The sequence below is a fragment of the Amblyomma mixtum genome, chromosome 3 (assembly GCF_055824585.1).
Source record: "Amblyomma mixtum isolate Tamu chromosome 3, ASM5582458v1, whole genome shotgun sequence".
NCBI classification, from domain to species: Eukaryota; Metazoa; Arthropoda; class Arachnida; order Ixodida; family Ixodidae; genus Amblyomma; species Amblyomma mixtum.
Genome location: NC_143014.1, coordinates 316,630,144 through 316,643,728, shown reverse-complemented (window position 1 = coordinate 316,643,728; position 13,585 = coordinate 316,630,144). Strand labels below are relative to the sequence as shown.

General features: G+C 44.4%; 2 protein-coding genes across 3 annotated transcripts; one reads left to right on the top strand and one right to left on the bottom strand.

The window, feature by feature from the left end:
• The first annotated feature begins 3,909 nt into the window (after positions 1-3,909).
• Positions 3,910-5,470, top strand: LOC149355708 (P2X purinoceptor 7-like). Its single transcript, XM_089583989.1, has 3 exons — positions 3,910-4,170; positions 4,937-5,155; positions 5,293-5,470. Exons 1-3 carry the CDS (start codon positions 3,980-3,982, stop codon positions 5,447-5,449), a joined length of 567 nt encoding a protein of 188 aa, XP_089440115.1. The 5' UTR covers positions 3,910-3,979; the 3' UTR covers positions 5,450-5,470.
• LOC149355707 (uncharacterized) lies at positions 5,387-10,128 on the bottom strand. Of its 2 annotated transcripts, XM_089583988.1 has the most exons (12): positions 9,621-10,128; positions 9,026-9,122; positions 7,982-8,188; positions 7,594-7,774; positions 7,161-7,533; positions 6,900-7,064; positions 6,601-6,784; positions 6,293-6,535; positions 6,058-6,229; positions 5,834-5,979; positions 5,565-5,776; positions 5,387-5,484 (listed from the first exon to the last, which is right to left on the bottom strand). In XM_089583988.1, the coding sequence occupies exons 1-11, from the start codon at positions 9,951-9,953 to the stop codon at positions 5,604-5,606; spliced, it is 2,274 nt and encodes a 757-aa protein (XP_089440114.1). In that variant the 5' UTR covers positions 9,954-10,128; the 3' UTR covers positions 5,387-5,484; positions 5,565-5,603. The 2 variants fall into 2 exon arrangements, with proteins under 2 accessions (XP_089440114.1, XP_089440113.1); XM_089583987.1 differs by lacking the exons at positions 5,387-5,484; positions 6,900-7,064 and having other exon boundaries at positions 5,694-5,979; positions 6,058-6,535; positions 7,329-7,533.
• Positions 10,129-13,585: the final 3,457 nt, after the last annotated feature.

The window sequence follows — 13,585 nt, the reverse complement described above, 5'->3', positions numbered from 1 at the left end:
GCTAGGTCAAATCTACATTCAGCGGAGCGTTAGTGTGCTGAAGAATATTGGAGAATATACAATAATACGTAAATATTATGCTAATAAAAATTCTGCCATATTTAGGAGGACGGAATGCGCTTTCATTGTTCGTGCCGCAAGCGCTCACGTCTAGAGCTCTCATTTTTAATCGAGGTGATAAATGTGGCTCGTGGTAGAGTCAAGCATGACGCATCACTTTCTAGTCATTGTGTTGAATAACAGGAGCGTGAAAGAAAGCGCAAACTTAGGCACGCTCACGTGTGCCAGCGAGCACATCGGGCCGGCGAGCGCGCGATGGCCGTCGAAGCGTGCCGTGCGCATCGCGCACAGCCCGCGGGCGAGGCTAATGGAGGAGGAAGCCGCGGGAGTGGAGGAGAGTGTCGCTACTTTCAATATGAAGGGGCTTTAGATGGGGGGCATACGGTTTCTTACTATTGACTAGAAGGAAAGCTGGCGGCTCTGCAATTCATCCACCATGGACGCGCGAGGCATGCTGGGAACAGTGCGCTTCGGATTGATTTTTTTGTTGTTGTTCAGTTACGCTTTCACCGCTGTAGTTATTAGTGTTTTTGTGCTCTTTGTTGTAGTGTAGTTATCTATGCTGATACGCACGCAGTTCGTTTGAGATCCGAAGCATACGAAGGAGCCTAACTCGAAGTGAGCTGAGCACAGTGTCTGGTGCCTGCTAAGCCTGAAGTCCCTTTGGCCCTTCGCTGGGAGCCCTTTGCGCAGCAAGCTGGGTTTTGCTCAGCGGGAACCTCTGCTACCTGTGCATTGAAATGTGAAAGATGGGAACAAAGTTTTTTTTCTCTATTACGAACTTAACAATCTGCTGCTGTGACCAGTCTGCAGTTTTAAAGATATGTGCCTCCGAGACTCCTACGACAAATGTGCAAAGTACCTCGACAAGAGCAACTTAAGTTAGTAACCGTACTCACCGTGTGGATTGCGTTTGATTCATTTTGAAGACTGGCGGTGTCCTCGCATTGCATGCAAAGAACGACTTCCACTTCATGAATTATTTCACGCAGATATCCGCATGCTGCACTTGTCAGTGTGAATGCGGCCGTAGCTTACTTGTGGTGAGACAGGTTGCTGCATCCTAACCAATGCTTTTCTCAGGCAAATTCTGTGAGCTCAGCGCCAGGACGGGGCGGGACCCGGCACTCATTGCATGCAGACTAGTTTCTTATAGAAAAAGGGCTCGGGCAAGTTTCTCATGGCAAGAAGATAGCCCATGGACGGAAGTAGGGTGCGCACCCGCAATAGCAGGCTAGACCAATGAAACGTTTCTGATTTTTACAATGCGAAAACTGAAGCTTTTAAAGTATAGTATTTGAAGCGCTAGCAATTTTTTGGGCAAGAGCATTTGCTCTAAAAGTGTGTCTGTTGAACGAAACAAAAAACATCTTCCACGGTTCGCTATATTTGGCGGCATGAAGGTAAAGCCCTCCCTAAAATTAAGTTCAATTGGTTTTGGGGAAGTAATTGGCGCTGTATTCGTCTCGCATATCTCGGTGTACACCTTAACCCCGCCTTAAGAGAAGGGATTAAGGAGGGACTGAAAGAAAGCTCTCTCTCGCCACAGGCAAATTGGGTGGTGGTTTATGCCTATCTGCTTTTCTGCTCATTTATAGCAATGTATAGTGACGATATTTTATTACATGACGTACTGATTATCAAAACGCTTCCTTGGATTATATAATTTGCGGAAATTTGTATCTCTGCATTCGTAGTATTGTTTTAGGGCCAAGCCAAGCACGACATGCTGTCTTCCCGGCACTCCCACGGTGGATAAAGTGTCCTTTAAGAAACTCGCATAGACGGTGGCGCCAGTTTTCCATCTAGGTAATATTTAGAAACTCTATGATAGTCAAAAATTCGCCTTGTACACAAAAATGTCAGCAGATTTAGGTGGCGATCACATATGTGGACACAGCGCCTGAAGGGGTTATGACGTATGCGAGCAGTTCACCGGCCAGCTCAGAAAGTGAAGATGGCGCCGTTGCAACTGCGATTTTGTGTTCTCCCGGTAATATTGCGCAAAACTCATTTAGTACAAGGCAGTACTTTTCCATGTCTGCCTTGGACACCGTTTGCCAATTTGCCAGCTCAAATTGAGAGCGCATTTTTCTGTCCAAACATTGGCCTTGTTAAAATGCACTAAACATGGAACGCTCGATGACGCTTCCAGAGGAAGTGGAAGTTAACATTGTGTACTGTATAAAAGTACACCTTAAAACTTTCAAGCACCTCGTTGAAGCCACATCCTTCTACGCAAGCGCCCTGCACAGGCATGAATAGTCCTGTAAGGCGAAATGCATGTCCATGATAATGAACTCGTTTATGCGAGTAAACGAAGCAGTGACTTCGTTGGTCGTGTACTGCAGGAAAATGTCGGCGCTTTCCGTTGTTCTTCGTATGGTACTGGCGTTGCCAGTACCAGCATATAATTAGCTTCTTGGAACAGCTCAAAAGACACGGACCAAGAGAGCAGGACACGCACCGTTTTTGTCTTTTGCGCTGTTTTAAGAAGAAGGGCCGTGGAACCGGGAACATGACGGTGGCATTCACGCACTTGCTACTGCTTATGCAGGTTGTTTTGATCGACGTTGGTTCGGCAAAAGCCCATCCGGATTTCTTTGGTGACGGTTCTTGCCGTGCGGACAGGACCAGCGGCCCAGGCTTGCATTCGTCGGCGGTGGACCTAGACAGGTGCATCGCATGGCCTGAATTCGACAAACTTTGGAACTTCAGCTGCCAACACTGTGTTGCGGGCGGAATTGGCGGCGAACTTCAGCTAAAAATTCATCGGAGCGGCACCTGGTCAGCGGGGCGTGGAACCGGCAACATGACGGTGGCATTCACGCACTTGCTACTGCTTATGCTGGTTGGTTCTTTCTACCATGCTCTTAAAAAACCATATTTTTTTTGCCGGTTCCACCCCATATTGTTTTTTCTGTAGCTGTTACTCGGACGCTTAGACCAGTGCGGTCGAAGCGTGTGCACGTGAAGCAACATTTTGCTCTTTTACGCAGTGCTTCGTTTTATTTCTTACTTGTGTTATGCGGTCGGGACATTGAATTGAACCCCGGACCAGGAAAGAAACTAACAGATCGGCTAGAGGGTCAGAAGGCTATGATGTAAAAGTTGACATGTATTGAAGCGACACAAAACAAACTTACACTTGATGTAAATGACCTTAAAACACGTCTTTTGTCTATGGAGTTAGCACTTGCAAAAATAGATGCTATGAGCGTGGTTCTAACCGCAGTTGAAGAGCAGCAACGTCAGGTACATGAAACGTTGACGACAACTGAAGAAAAAGAGGCTAACCTTGAAAACAGAAAAAGGAGGTGCAACCTTTTGTTTTACGGTCTCGTGGATTCAGTAGCAGATGTGACCGCGACAAAGCCAGAGCAGCTGATTGCTGATTTGTGTAAGGATTCCCTTGGACTAACCAGTGTTACCATCGAGCATGCACATAATATAGGGACCCACCATGTTGAGAAAAAGCGTCCGATACTTGTGAAGTTTCCTTCGTTTAAGGAACGTCAAGCAGTGCTGCTTAACGCGTATAAATTGAAAGGTCAAAAAACAGCATATCAGAATATTTCTTACGTTCTACTAGAGAAAAAAGAAAGAAATTGTGGGAGTTTGCTAAGCAGAATGGCACAGAGGAAAAAAAAAACGATATTAAAGGGATACTGAAGCAAAATCCGAAAATTGAACAAAAACGCCGAAAATAGATTCTCGGAATGTAATTACACCGAAATGTAGTCGTCACTTTGCATATCTTTCAGTGGATATTTTTATTTCCGACGTTTTACGAGCGTGAGCGAAGCTGTCGCGGCCAGCGGGAGGTGAAGAGCGTGACGTCACATCACCCTCGTCCGACGGCCAGTCTGGGCCAATCCGAGCCAATCCATCCCAGTCGGTCGCTGTTGCTCGAAGCGTGATGCCGAACTGCTCGAGTCCGTCTACCAGCGATAGGGGCTCTACCAGCGGCGAGTGCAGCACTGACGACGAGGAGCATTTTCACCCGCCGAAAAAAATATGCGCTTACGGCTACGAGCCATGTGCGTCAAGCGAGGACGAGCAACCGGAGGAAGCGGGTGCGCCGGTCAGGCAGTCGGGGCCAGCTATATGGTAAGCTTTTTCTCACTTGTGCTCGACGTAGAATTACTGGAAAGGTAAAGTAATGATATGTCACGCGTTAGTAAACGGTTTCACATGCCGAGTTGAGACCGATAAACAATTATTACGACTCAGTCGTTCGTCGTTTTCTGATGTCCGACGCAGTTTGAAGGTGTTCACCACATCATTTACGGGGCTGCATGTTTTTGCGCGCCGAAGGGCAAAATACGTGGAACACTGCTGCCGTTTGACAGCTCGACGCTACAACAGCTTGTGTCACGTCCAAACTTGCCTAGAAAAGCTTTGCCGGTAGTGTTTGTCGAGATCGGCTGATGCATTTCAGGCCCCATCGCCTTCAAATCGCTTACGCTACGTGGACGTGCGGCCGCAGCACGGATAGAGGAAACGCTGCTTGTACAACTTTCATGGAAGGCGACGCCTGCCCATGCAAAGGGCAATTGCAAACCATTCTGTAAAAGTCAATATTGCAAAGCAACCAGCTGAATTGTAATGTGTCCATGCAGAGCGTTTTACATGCTATCTTTACAACATGCAATCTACCGCCGAATGCTCGCTCTCGGGCCGCCTACCACGCGTTTTCATTCGCAGCAGTGCTCATGCATTTTTTCAACTCAACATAATGTACACTCAGCATGACTGAGTTTTTCGTCCAAAACCTGCATGCATACAAAAAGCCATTCATCTTGATAACCTGAAAATTTTTATTCACAGCTAGCCCTTGAAATGTGAATTACAGCTCTTTCGAAAAACTCCACAGGTGCAGCTGTGGTCATCACTGCAGCGACATGCCAACAGAAAGAGAAAGAGTCTGTTGCAGAGAGCAAGAAGCTGTACAAAAAGTATCCGAGGATGACATGTGCATCACCATGCACCCACTCTTTGAGTTATATTGCCTGAACCAGCACATACTAAAATTAGAATATATCAAGCTTCGGCATTACTGCCCATACCAAACTCGGCAAAGGAACCTGAATGAGTAAGTACTGCGAGATAACCAGTTTTGGCCACATGTGGAGTAATCCTCAAGTCAACTTACTGGTGTTTCTACTGGTTCTTATTGGTGCATTTCATATGATGAAGTGAAACAGGTGCATTTTTGTTTTAATTTTTCAGCCAACACAGGTATACTGCCTACAGGCAGTTCGCTTGGTGGATTTACGGACGACTTGGCGAGGGAAATAGAGTTGTTCTCCCAAGCTGCGCTGTCCACAGGATTCGTAAAGAATTTCCAGCAGCAAGTGGCACTTACACCGGATACCTGGACTCGTGACGGCTGCCTTTCCATACTAATAAAGAGCCAGAATCCTGCAAAAGTGAAACATCTTTCAATTCGCTGATCTGCACAGCAGAAACAAGGCAATACCAGAATACACAAAGACCCTTACCGCCCGACATAACAGGAAGAAACACCAGCCTCCAGTCATTCAGGGGTTGAAGCGCATTTTGTGCTCTCTCACAAGGGCTTCTTTGTTGCCAGGCTCAAAATTACTGGAGAGTGTAGGTGGCACCTCCACTCTTGAGTGCAGTGCTGCTTCCTTGTAGGGGCCAGCATTTTCGCACAGCTCAAAAACACACTGCACCAATTCCTTTACATAGCCTGGAACAACAAAAGCACAGTAAGTCACTCAGTATATAAAAAAATGGAGGTAAATACCATATGTGCACGCTTCCTTCACTGGTGCGACAACAGCGGCCTTCTTTGCTTTAGGATACTTCACTATCCACCTCTTGCTTCCGCTCCTGGTGCTTGCTTGCTGCCTTGCACTGTTTTCATTATAATGGAGAGCAGCAAGGCGCGTCCTGCAAGGAAGCCAAAAAAAAAATATGAGCAGATCACAACAGGCAACTGAAACTGTTTGTGCATGGAACATACTTTACCTTGCTACCATGCTTTCATAACCAAAATGAGTGCTCTTTGGCGCAAACTTGATTATTGTGCTGTGGTAGCACTCCACGGCAAATGTTTGTACCGTGGTTGATAGCCGAGGAATGTCCTTCAACAGTGCCTTGTTTAGGATAATGGCTTTCAGTTTCTGGTGTGCCGGCGAGCCTAAAGGAATGTGTTGAAGGTAACACAAGAAGGAATGACAAAAAAAAGGGCAAAGGAGCATACCTTCTTCTAGCCACTTCTTGTTAGCCAGTGGAGCATGCTGGCATTTCGGATAGGCCTCCTCGTCATGATCGTGAATATTGACGACATGGCGGGCAAGGGTGCACCACTTTGCCAGAATGAGATCAGGCTGTTCTTGGCTCGACATAGCACACCAGTAGAGGTGGTTTATCACCGCAGGGATCCATGAAGTCAATTCCTGAAACTTTTTGAGTTTCCCTGCAGCCGTCAACTTCTTCTTGAGCACTTCACAAAAAAAAAGAGCACCAGTTAAACACTAATAGATAGATCTCTGAACGAAGTGAACTCACTCTTGGCGACATGCCAGCAGTCAAATCTATGCTCTATATAGGTCTCTCGGGATGTGAACGCCTTGATCTGCGGGTGACGGTCTGTCACCAGCGTGGAGATCTGCAGACCATTCGCTTCACATATGTGAAGTGTCCTCTTGAGGCCTTCTAGCTCCATATGAGTGCTGCCTTTTGTTTCATTTGACTGCAAAAAAAGCAATACGAAGCCAATTGTAGAGACAGTCATCAGTATCCTGATCAGCTAAACTTGCTGAATTATCCACGCACATGCTGCTCTTTCATACAAAAGAAATGACTACCTGGACAGTCTCAACATGTAGCACCTTGTTGCGATCTATGTCAACAAGTAAGTAGGTGCCATACTTAGCACAGTGTCCAGGGGAATCGGCCCTACCATCACCGGCAACACGCAGTGAACGGCCAGCAGACTCTTGAAAGAGGGTGTTTTGTTGCTGCGTCCAAATCTTAAAAGTGGAAAATATATAGTCTCTGAACTTGTTTACAATATAAATGTTTTGAAGTTATTTATATGACCTAATCAGGCAGGCCAGGTCACATACCTTAGTGACTGCAGGAATCAGAAATGCTTTCTGCACTTGAAAGTGCATTCGGTCACTGCTGCAGGCAACACCTATACTCCTAAGTGCTCTAAAAAACTTTGATGTATTGCACCCAGAGTAAAAAACTGCTGCAGAGAGCAGCAAATTGCCTGCTGCCTTTCGACTGACCATAGGCTGTGTTGCCCAGGTAGAAACGTGATGATTTGTGCACATGCGTTTCACTTGCAGTAATGTGCCTTTCACCTCCTTATCGATTGCTGTGCATGGGTGAGCACACAGTGGGCAGGTCGACAGCAGGTCATCTAAGCATGACTCGAAGACAAGAAACTTCCTCTCCTCCTCAAGAGGCACATTTGTGTGATCACTGTCATCTCTGAAACATAAGAGGTCTGTGTCAACATTATCGAATATTTGAGGTACACCTACTACATACCTGGCCCAGCTGACATCAGACAGGGTGAACGAGGGATCGTCATATCGATTTGCGATTTCAGTTTCTGGTATGCCTTCATCAGGTGCATCTGCATAATGTGGCAGTGGTGTTGATGTCCGTGGCAACTCGAAGAAGCTAGTCTGGACGCCACAGGATTTCCCACTGACGTTTGCCTGTGTCCCTAAAGAGGCATATGCTAAAATTATAATTCAGCTGTGAGAGTATGACTGCCAAAATACTGCACAGTAAACACATTTTAAAAGTGCACAGATAAACCATGCCAAAACAAAGAATTACAATTGTTATGTTTATATGCAAGGAATAGCAGAGCTACCTATCAACATGGCAATCAAAAATCAACGTATAGTGATGTCACTGATGTACTTACCCCAACTTCGACAGACTACTGATGTTTGAACTGCTGCATCTGCCCGAAATTGTTTGGTTGTAGTAATGCCTCCTGACCCACTGATAGCATGAAGTTCTGGTGCAGACTGAAGATGCACTGCTTCAGGGAACACTTCTCGATGTTCTTCATGCTGACTGTTTTGCCTTCCAATGGGATGTTCATCCTGAGCGTTACGCTCACAGCAAACTGGAAGAGAGCCGTATGGTACACAAAACTATGTAATAGACATGTTAATGCATAAAAATCTGCATTCTACTGAAGCGTCATTTTAGGATTACTCTTAATTACCTAATATCTTTCTCTTCAGCTTATAGCCACAGTTACATGAATGCTACAGAAGTCAACTCCAGTTCCTTATTTCGGGGAAAGAACAGGTTTTAAGATGGCATCACTCATCCTCTATTCTCTTCCTTGTTGTTTTTCTGCTTTCCCTCAAAAAGTGGGCCGGAGTCGACTTCTGTCACATTCATGTAACTGCGGCGTTTGTTACAAGGCAGCATCATATTCTCAATCACCCCTTTTCTTTTGCGTATTAAATGAATGCTTCATGTGTTCATTTCTGCTAAACACCATCAGTCAATAGAATCACCTTACTAACGAAGTTATATTGCGATACCATTTGCCACAACCCTCCGTGTTCATTAATGACTGCATATCTGCCGTATTGTATATTTTACTTGTATGGTTTTTTTTAAATTCATAATATAATGGCTTTTATTTATGTTTTTAATGAAGATTTGATCGTTTCATTAGCCACAAACTTCAGTGAAAAACAATGACTAATTCAGCTTTATGATGCTTTTGATAATTCCCTTGTCACTTTGAACGTCTCCCTAACTCGATGGCTTATACATATTTATGATTTTAGTAGACTTCACTCTATAGTCTTTTTATGCCTACCATGCAAAATGCCATTTTCAGGGACTACGGTATGAATGCATAATTGAAATAATTTTATTTTGATGCTTCATGCACTGTACCTTCTTGAGCTCTTATGCTCAACTGGTGTGTTGGATGCCTCACCTGTGCCACAGTGCCGTCCTTCAGTCAAAACTCTCGTACTACATGCTTCACCTGCGTCTCCTGTGGCAGAAGGACCTTGAAGTAGTTGATCAATGATCTGTGACAAACGAAAACCACATAGCATAAAAGTAGGAACGAATCTACAAACATGCTCTTCCGCAAATTAGAATGCACGAAAATTATTCACAGCACTTTACTCAGCAGCGTGCAATCATCGGTAGCAAAATGGAATAAAAAAAGGATTACCACAAGTGACTGCCGACCGGTGCGGCGGAGAAATGAATGAAAAATCGAATTCCATGCATGCGGTGACTTTGTGTCGGACCTCTAGCGAGTAAGAAGTGGGGAAAGAATTGCGCTGGGAGCGCCGCGAGTTGAGATTAACTTGGGGTAATATTTTTTTTTACTGAACACTGTACTCTGCATACCACTCCTACTCTTTCAAAAGCGCGAGCACGCGAACGTTTACTGTGGCATACTGCAAACTCTGCACTGAACGGAACGCTGCGCTAATATGAACGCTAGTTTGCGACATGCAAGAAGTTACGAATAGCAGACAGGCGGTACGAGAACGCTGCATGCGAACGGCACCTACCTCCTTTCGCCTTTTCTTCTCAACCTCGCTGCTGATGCTCTCTGCTTTGCGTTTTCTTGAAAACACGGAGGGCACAGCATCAGGCTTCAGGCGTTGCCTTTTGAGCGGAATGCCGAGACTTCTCAGCAAAGCTGGACTGGTGACACAATCTTCGTCGAGAAAGTGCTCCGAACAAATAAAATCGTTTTTCAGAGGTGTCCAGGTTGGGCGTGATGGCTGTGCAACACGAATCCACAGTCTTCGGATCTTTTCATCTCGCGGAAACGTATGCGACGGTGTGTCGCGACCAACGATGCTGTTTCCACAGCCTTGAGCGCAGCAGTATCTAGGCATTCCCCTTCGCCACGCCGAACGCTTCAGGCCGAAGGCAGATAGCGGGAAATAGAGAGTTTGGGTAGATCAAGCGATTACGCGCCCACACTCCGACGCCACCGACGCAAAACAGACAAGAACTTGGATTTTGGATTTGGATTTTATGTGGATTGGATTGGCATCGCAAAACATGGGTGTTGTGACGTCTAGTCAGAGCTTCCACAGGCGGCCGCCAGTTGCAGCGATACGGCAGTAAATCGCGAAAAAAATATGTTATCCGCCTGTTTTCGCGAAAATGCTTGTCGCATTTATTAATTTTAGCAGTCGAACTCTTCTTTACATGTGAAAGAGGAGCTCCAAAAGTTCGGTTCAGTATCCCTTTAAGATATGAAACGTTGCACCTAGACGATAAACGATATCAGGTTGACACCGCGTCAGGGAGCGTGGTTCAGATATGACCGATTAGCTCGCAGACAGCCGTTTAGCCACTCACTGTTATGATAGTCAATTGCAGAAGTATAAATAACAAAGTTGAAGATTTTTTCTTACTTATCCGTTCGGTGCAACCAGCGAGAATACTGGGCACGGAGTCGTGGCATGATTGTTCTATATTGGACTCGGAAGTTTTTTCCGATGGCTATCACTGGTTTCGATGTGATAGAAATGCAAGAGGAGGCGGGGTGTTTGTTCTCGTACGCCGCGGTACACCATGTGTATTACTGGATTGCAGTGCTACTGAGATTGAGTCTGTTTTTTTGTAAATTACGCTTAGTAAATGGCAAAACGCTTGCCATTGGGTCATACTACCGACCTCGGAATGCAACCTACGAAGAGATTGCCAAACTGTCGCAGCTAGTCGATGCCATTAAAGGTGACCGCATTTTGCTAGGGGGGGACTTCAGCCTGCTTGACATTGGCTGGTTGCACAATGATCTCAGAACTACTGCTTCTGGTAGTTTATATTCTGCTTTTTTTTACTTTCTTGATGACCATACGTTTCAGCAAAATGTGTGCATGCCATCAAGAAACGATGGCACCGGTCATGTACTTGATTTATTGTTGTGCAACACTCCGAATATTGTATCAAATGGGCACGTCTTGCCACGTATTAGTGACCACAGTGTATTTGTTGCTGACATTAATGTTGAAAATTTGCCAATTATTAAGAAACCCAATAGAGATTTTCTCTTTTCCAGGTCTCAGTTTACAACTGTCAATAACCACAATTCGTCTTTCAGCCAAGTACTCTTTGACGTCCCACAAGGAAGTGTGCTTGGCCCCTTACTTTTCCTAATATTTATCAACGATTTACCGGATTCCATTTCTTCCCATATCAGACTTTTTGCTGATGATTGTGTAATTTATCGCAAAATTTATTCTAACACCGATTGCCAATCCCTTCAATCTGACCTGGATTCAGTAACAGCATGGTTCTCAACCTGGCTTATGCAACTTAATCATTCAAAAACTAAATTGATGTCTTTTACTAACCGAATGTCTCGAATTCAAACAGCATACTCCTTAAATAATAGCTCACTCGAGCTAGTCACCACGTATAAGTACTCAGGGCTTCACCTTCATTCAGGCTTAGCATGGAACCACCATATTAACCTTATGCTTGCATCTGCTAATCGGTCATTAGGTCTCTTAAAACATAACCCAAAGCATGCTCCTCCTCACCTCCGTGCTCATGCCTATACCACTCTAATTCGACCTAAAACTGAATATGCCTCGGCTATTTGGGACCCTTACCAATCTTACCTAATAAATAACATTGAATCATTGCAGAACCGCGCCGTTCGTTTTATTTACTCCGATTATTCACGCAACACCAGCATCACAGCCTTAAAGAAACGCGTAGGTCTCCAGGATTTATGTCACCGCCGTAAAATTGCACGACTATCACTTTTTCATAAACTTTATCATCATCCATCACTTCATAACGACTTTTTTTCTTTCCCTCCTTCGATTCTTGACCGCCGCGATCATCCCTTTAAAGTTAGACGTTTCACGTGCAGAACATTTATCTATGCGCATTCATTCTTACCACGCACAGTATCTGACTGGAACACTCCACCTTCACATATCGCAACCACCACTGATCCTGATAAATATTTTAAACTAATATCTTCAATAACTACTGCTTAACTCTTCGCATACATTGTTATTTTATTTGTTCATGGCTTCCTTTTTTGCAGGGTTTGTTACTAAAAAGATTCATTGTATTAGTGTTCTGTTTGCATAATTTTAATACTGCAGTAATCTTCGTTCTTTGCCGCGCTGCCATTCTTTTGATTCTTTTGCTTACTTATGTCATTCAAAGTGTCTTATTTGTGCTTTCGATTGATTCTTTTGCTTACTTATGTCATCCAAAGTGTCTTATTTGTGCTTTTGTTGTTGGTTTTATATTTGCGGTTCTGTTTTATTCTGTTCAATTGCCTGTGCGCCCCCCCCCCCTATATAATACCCTCTCGAGTACCTTTAGGGGTATCTGCATAAATAAATAAAAAGCGTACGTTTACAGCAAAGGCAACTTTGATGCGATTAATTCAGCCATTGAGTGTTTTCATCCAACGTTTGGTCGCTAGCAGACGACCTGTGCACTGAACAGCTATGGAACGTCATTAAAGAGAAGCTGCTTACACTCAGCGAAACTTTCATCCCGACACGGTTCTTGTCAAGCAGGCAATCCAGACATAGTGCAGAGTGTGGTGTGTAGAGTGTAGATAGTAGAGTGTAGTGTGCAAAACAATGGAACATATTCTTTATAGTTGCATTATGTCTCATCTCACCAACTACAGTCTTATTCATGCTAGTCCAAATGGATTCCGTCAAGGATTTTCTTGTTCAAGGCAACTGGTTGAATTTACACATGACTTAGCAGTAGCTATCGGCAACAGACAACTGATTGATTGTATTTTTCTTGACTGCAGGAAAGTGTTTGACGTTGTTGCTCATGACCTTCTCGTCTCCAAATTGCGAACGTATAAGCTTAACGAAAGTATCATTATGTGGATAGCCGAATACTTTTCCCAAAGACGGAAGAGCGGGGTGGTTAATGGATGCTCATTTCCTTATGTTGATGTGACTTCAGGAGTGCTCCAGGGTTCAGTTTTGGGTCCTCTTTTGTTTTTGCTTTTGATAAATGATGTTGCTGAAGGTATTCAGTCATCTTTCAGAATGTTTGCTGACGACTATGTGGTCTACAGGGTGATTAATAATGCACGTGATCATTAACGCTTGCAAAATGATCTGGATACAGTACTGGAATGGTGCACTAAATGGAAGATGTCTCGTCTCTTAAAGTGGAAAAGTGGGTACACGTCACTTTTACAAGAAAGAGGTCATATCAAACAAACACTTATACATTAGGTAGCACAGATTTAAAAAGCGTTTCAGAACATAAATACCTGGGAGTTCTTTTTACGTCAGATCTTAGATGGGCAAAACACATTACCTGCGTAAAGACTAAAGCTGCTCTCGTGTTGGGATTCTTAAGACACAATTTTAGTCTGCTTCCAAGTAGTCTCAAAGAAAAGTTATATTTTACAAATGTCCGCTCATTATTAGAATACGCTTGCTTGTGCTGGGATCCGTATACTGCCGAACTTGTTGATGCAATTGAGAAGATACAAAACAGGGCTGTGAGGGTT